Source organism: Balaenoptera physalus (genome assembly GCF_965194825.1).
Source record: "Balaenoptera physalus genome assembly, chromosome: 5".
NCBI lineage: Eukaryota > Metazoa > Chordata > Mammalia > Artiodactyla > Balaenopteridae > Balaenoptera > Balaenoptera physalus.
In genome coordinates, this window is record NC_138884.1 from 56,024,704 (window position 1) to 56,031,326 (window position 6,623).

At 44.8% G+C, this 6,623-nt stretch overlaps 1 protein-coding gene across 1 annotated transcript in view; it reads right to left on the reverse strand.

The window, feature by feature from the left end:
* The window catches only part of FRAS1 (Fraser extracellular matrix complex subunit 1), a 443,799-nt gene that overhangs the window by 24,228 nt on the left and 412,948 nt on the right, over positions 1-6,623 (reverse strand). The window contains 5 exon segments of the mRNA XM_082464007.1: positions 945-1,159; positions 3,189-3,349; positions 5,320-5,552; positions 5,556-5,712; positions 5,714-5,787. Coding sequence (XP_082320133.1) covers positions 945-1,159; positions 3,189-3,349; positions 5,320-5,552; positions 5,556-5,712; positions 5,714-5,787 — 840 coding nt within the window.

The window sequence follows — 6,623 nt, forward strand, 5'->3', positions numbered from 1 at the left end:
AAGAGAACCTAAGAATGCCTTAAAATTCTGTTCAGTAGAGGGCGCTAGTATAAACAAAATGAGAGTTAACCAAAATGAGAGCCATCTCAAGGAATCAAAATGAATTTTAACGGAAGAAACTTCTGTAAAATGATTACTCTAAGTCCCTCTACGGGTTCCCTTTTTACAGTGTGGTTAAACCTGATTTGAAGTGAAGAACAAACATCTGATTTTTAGCTCATTGAGATAACTACTCAAAATTGGGTAGCACCACTTTTCCCGTGAGGACGCATTAGCCTCGTCCCTTTGATATAACGGCCCTCCTATGACTATGACTTCTTGCTATAACATTTTTTTCTTTTTTTGGTTACTGATGTTTAACGACTATTAAACATTTTAAAAGTGTCTATTTTCACAAGGGTTGTCAGTTAGGCATAGTTTTGGAATAGGTATGAAAGCAAGGTGTTTTCAACAGTTTACCTCTCCATGCTTGAGACAACAGTGCTCTACTTGTCTGCGGAAAGACAGGGCGCTGCACCTGTCATTTGGACTCATTTCCCCATGTGGGGAGAACACAACGACTTAGTAGTAACTTTCCCATCAAAGGTAAATCTTTTTGGCTTTCCAAAATATACCCAGAGGAAAAAACATATATACCTAGAGAAGTAAAACTATTAGATCTTTATATAAATGACTGCGCCAGATAGTTAATTTTCTTCATCTTAATTTAAACATTTTCCACATTAATTTTCCAATTCATTGATTTAGAGGACTTTGGGGGGCTCACTCTGGCCACGATGCTGCTAAGGGCTCTCTTGAGGGACTTATAGAGAAGACTCCCTTGGTCGGTGCAGTTCTGGGGGCGACAGGATGCAACGTGCCAGCTGAAGGGCTTCAGGAATGAACAAAGTTTCTCATGACACCCAGATGCACGCAGCCTTCAGACAGACCCCCGGGGCACCCACCTGGAAGTCAGCAGTTACAGACCCCCCACAGACGTCAATTAGCTCCGTCATGTCGTAATAGGCATCAAACGTCCAGACACAGCTCTTCAGGTTCAGGTGTTTGTAGAGCTGGATGGTCTTGGGCTCCCGCACGCTGGCATCAAACTGGAAGGGGCGGTCGTAGCCAGGCCCCAGGGCCATGCTGTCGTGGACCCTGTCGTCCAGGAACCCTGCCTCTGCAGGGGAGGGAGGAGCAAGGAGCAGTAACTCAGTCTGTGGACTTGCGCTTTGCCCAGGAGCTGGGTAGGGAGAGCAGAAACATCCTTGGGACATGAGAGAGCTTTCCCTCCATCTGAGACGATTAGTAGAGCAGCTCAGGGCTCCCAACACAAGGTTGGTGGGAATGCGAGGGGAGTTTGTAATCTGCCTGCTGTCATGTGCTAAACAGAGCGATTGGGTTCACAGACTCCTGGAAGAGGCTGCAGGAACCAGAGAAGAAAAGGTGAACAGACAAGACCAAAAATGAAGAAGCCAGAGCTCGGTGGCCCTGGTATGTCTAGGAAAAGAAAATACCCTGAAGCTCTGCCTCTCACACCTGGCCAGTCTGGTTCGGTGCTTCACAATCAGTTCTTGAAGGAATGGATTTACTATACAGAGAATTTGTTGATGAATTATTATCATTATTTTTGAAAGCACGGTATTTAAGATCAATTTATTTAATGATGAATTGTTATTTTTTAAGACCAATTTTAAAAAAATAGCTTTTATGGAGAGACAGCAAACAAACATCTGACTCCCTCCCCTGTCTCTTATGGTTTCTGAACTCTTGGAGAAAAAAGTCTTAATTTTGTGTTAATGAGTAAATAGCTCGCTAATTATGCTTGACAAAACCTCCCCTGCTACAGGCAAAAATCATTGGATCAAAGGCTGCCAAGCAACTGAACTGTTCTAAATTAACGAAGACCTTTATGCAGCAGAGAGCTGAATACAGATACAATTTTAGAATATTAGGGTTAAAATTTGTATAGTACTCAAAGCAACTATAGTATTCTGAAAGAGCTGATGCATTTCTTAGAATGTTTGACACCAGCACCCGGCCCTCTGCCCCACAAGGACTAAGGTCTCAATTAACATGTGTTGAATTTAATCGTGTTTAAGTAGGAAGAGGTGCAAACTTTCAGCCTATAAACATGGTATGTTTCTTTCACTAGCTTGCATAGGTGGACCAATTAAACTTTCATCTGTAGCTCAGTGATTTACAAATCATTTACACTCCACTAGTTTCTACTGTATAAAGACCATCACTACCCAAAGTGACGCTTAATGAATATGGAAGAGCACATGAATGCTTTTCTATCTTCCGAAACACTGTTAAATGATCCATCAGGCGCGAAGGGAGGAAATGCACATTTAGTGTGCACTTGCTAAGGTGAACGGAAGTGGACAGGATTCTTTGTAAAGTAAAACGTCTGCCCTGCTGAGCACGGAGATGCGCTACCGCAGCTGTCAGCTCCCTCAGGTCTGCATCAGCTGCAGAGCCCGAGGTCACACTCTTGCTTGAGCAGTCTGCGTTCAAGGACTGAGAGAGGTGGGGTAGAGAGGTCTGTCCACTGGGGCTGTCCAAGGACAAGCTTGATGGATGGGCTCTCTCCAGAGCTCCCTGAAGAGGCGTTTCATCGGCTGCCCTTCAGGCTGACTTCTCCCTCTGCCCAGCCTCTCCTTCCCTTTAGGAGATGTGGGTCCCTAAATAAACATCTCACACCCCAAGCTCCACCTCAGCTCCTGCTTCTGGAGAACCATCCTATAACATCTAACATCTGCATGTGAGCTTTGTAAAATGCTGAGATAATGGGATTTTAGAGCACAGATCGAAACACGGGAGAAGGAAGGAGCTAAAATTTACCAAGACGGGCGCTTTAAAAATGTAGCCGCACTTAATCCCCACCTTGATTGGTAGCAGTTGTTACCCTCATGTTATAGGTAAGAAAGCAATTGGCTCACAGCTGTCCAGCTATTTTTGTTCAGTTGTATAAGGAGTGGAATAGGGACAGTCAACCTGTCAGTTTCATTCCACGCTGCTTGTTTTTTCCTGTTCACTTCACTGCCCGAGCTGCCTGTGTTTGGTTGCTTGCTGAGGAGGAAATCCACTAACCATGCAGATTTTGAGGACCAGAAAACATGAAAAGCAGAGTGCACTTAGCCATATCCCTAAGGGTCACTGCACTGGGCTGGGCTGGGCAAACCAGCAGGGGACTCTTCCCTTACCTGAGATGCCTCTCAGGTCACGGGTGGTGACGAGATTGGAGCAGACGTGCTGGTGTCTGTAGATGGACTCAGATAGTAGAAAATGCAAGTTGTGCAACGGCATGGTGGAGATAAGGGGCAGCATTCCATCCTGGTGTGGGATCTGCACTGAAATGTGGATTCTAAGGGAAAAAACAGGGTAGAAATCAGTGTTTAGGTGCCCGCTATAAGCAGTTAATATGGTACATTTCTTTCTCACAAGTCAATTTGTCTTCATCAATGAATTTACCAATTTTTCTTTTCTGAAGCTTTCCATGTAGGATTTCTCTCTGCACATGAGGGTATGATGTGCATGTAGGGTTATTCTCCTCTCTCCAGCCCCCAGGAGATCCTCCAGACTCAGGACTGATAGCAATCAAGAATCATAGATTTTGTGTGTGTGTGTGCAACAAAAGATAACATCACAATCACAAGTGACTTTATAGCTTTCTTCTGCTTTAAGTGGAAGCTTTGTTTCCTCATGAGCTAAAGCCGAGTGACTGACACAGGTACTGCTGCCCTTCTCTGTCACCGTGAGTGTCTGCGGAGGTTGGGGTCGCTGCATATTTTTTTTTTTAAAGTATTTGTGCCAAAAAGACATCACTGAGCTGTTAAATACTAAGGCCTGTATCCATACCCAGGAAAAAAGCCTACAAATAGTAATAAACCACTATTCATACGGTCTCTCCCCAACTTAAAGAGCCTTCCCTCCCCTCTCTCCCTGCAGTCCAACAAGGCCACCAGGCGTCACTGGCATCAACCTGCAGTAAGCTCTGCCTTGATCTACATCCTTCCACATTTAGGTGCCTCTGTACCAAGAAATCTGTAACTTATTTATATTGGCTGCTATTTCTTGTGTGCTTTCAGACTCTTGTTTATATTGCCTCTCCACTATGAGGGCAAAGGACCATTTCCTTCCCTTCTCGTTTCCCCAGAGCCTGTAGTACACAATTCTAAATAAAATATGAGCTTAATAAATATTGGTTAAGACTGCAACACAACAGAACTGTACTTAGGGGCTGCCATTTTTTTCACTGCACAAGTTTAAATTTTCAGCATGTTTATTGAGGGTGCGTTTTGAGTTTTTACAGCTTGCCTTCCAGAAAAAAGACTCATGTTTTAAAGAGGAATCAGAACCTCAGAACATGAACAGGATGGCTCTTTTGCTAGGAAGGGGTCAGTAGTAACCCTGGGCACTTCTGTTATTGCTTTTTAACAAAAATAAATTTCATTCTGTTAGAAAAAAAGAAGGATTTGCATATTCTTGGCTCCATGTTCAAATCTTTTTTTCATGCAAATGAACCCCTTTCTCTGAACTCAGTTGCTCATAAAGGCACACGCATAAATACTATGAGGTTTAATGAATATGTATAACATATACAAATTCTTTTTTTGCATGCAAAAATGAAAGCATCCATTTTCCAACAAAATCATAGTGGCACAGGGAAAAAATAATAGCACATCTGTCCATTGACTTACAATTTACACAGTGTTATTGTGCATTTGCTCACTGGATACTTAGTGAGTGCCTCTTAGCTGCCAAGAAGCACTGTTCTAGGCAGAGGGGATGCAAAATAAACAGTCATGTTCCCTGCCATCATCTCCTGGGGCGACAAGGAGAGAATGAATAATGATAATGCTCTGAGAGAGGCAGACACGGGTACCAGAAAAGCTGGAAGGAGGAGCTTCCAAATTAAATTGGGGGAAATGATGGAAACGTTCCTAGAAGAGATGCCATGGGTTAGATATAGTGGGACAATGGGATTTAACGACGCTGAGTGGAAGGGAGCGAGGGAGAGTTGGAGCCAGGAGTAACCACACGTCGGAGGCATGCCACCTAAGAGAGTCTGAAGCCCTGGGGAGCTACACGTGATGCCCTGTGAGTGGCCTGGCAGGTGAAAATGACAAGGTGAGGGAAATGAGGCTAGGAAGATAGCAAGGGGCCAGATCTTAGGGGGCCTTCAAAGAATATAAACGTTTCCTGAAGCACTCATCACCACTATTCTTATTTTGCGGAAGCGTCACTCATTGATCTGTCCCACCCAGAAAACACAGAAAGCATAGCTGGAGACTCCGTCTGCCATCTCCTCGCGGAAGGCACCACCTGCCTGACCTGTTGGGGCGCTCCTTGTGTTTGACGTCCAGGTATTTCAAGTTCGCGATGAAGGACTGAGCCTGGAAACCTCGGGCTGTCCCAGCCACCACTGGGGTGTGGCAGACCGCACTGTCTGTTCCGATGGTAACAATGTTGCTCCTTAAGGGGGTCCCCACGTGGCCCACCTTGTCCACAGCCTCGGCCACACAACGTACGTGGAACCTCCGGCTGAAGTAAATGCTGTCCAGGACCTACCAGGAAGAATAAAGCACCTCAGACGTGTACACTACTTCAACAGCTTCCCACGCTGTACCTTCCGGAGGATATGCCACACCAATTCCTGGTGCAAGGTAATCTGTGAAGACTATGGTCGACTGAAAAAAAAATGCACAGCCTAAAAGTTGAGAGTTATGTTTTATTCGGCGGGCAAAACTGAGGACTGAAGCCCGAGACACAGCATCTCAGATAATTCTGAGAGACCTGCTCCTAAGGGGCAAGGCGGGTGGGGGGAGCCAGAATATAGAGGAGTTTTTGCAACAAAAGACCAGTAGTCCAAACATCAAAAGATTACTCTTAGGTAAAGAAAACCAGATACCTCAAGTTAAGGAATTGAGCACTTTCCTATGTATGGGAAGATGCAAGAGTTTAGGCTCACTGAAATCATTCCTTTGATATGCACCTCAGCTCTCTGGGGCCAGTATCCTGTGTTTTCTCATCCCGAGTCTCCTCAGGGTGCACCATCGGCTGTAGTGGTGGATGGCTGCAACATCCTTTGTTTACTGACATGGCAGGCGGCATTCTTAGTCCACACCATCCACCATCCATCCCTCCATCCGTCCATTTATCTATCTATCTATCCATTGATCTATCCATCCATCCGTTCACTTACCACACAAGTATTGACTTTCTACCAGGAGCCAGGCACCAGGGACAGAGCAGTGGGTATGTAGAGCCTAAGGTGGTAAGTTAGGTAACTAGCAAGTTGACAGATGTGGAGCAAGAGCCCAGAGATGACTAGTTCCCTGTGACAGTTGTTCTCTTTATATATTAGGTTCAGCATAAGAACCACTTAACTGGTTTTCAGCACTTCCAGCAAGACTTGTTGCCTCCAAGTCACTTTTGCTGAGGGCATGGTATCAGGATACAGAGGAAAGATACTTCTTTTCTAGGAGTTCTTAGTTTTCTTTCCTCCCTAATTCTATTCCGTCCCTCACCTCCCACTTAATTACTACACACGTTGCAAGGGTTACAATAACATGCAGACTTGAAGTTGAGAACTTGGCCTCTGACACCTACTGGCCTTTTTAAAAAAATAATAACTT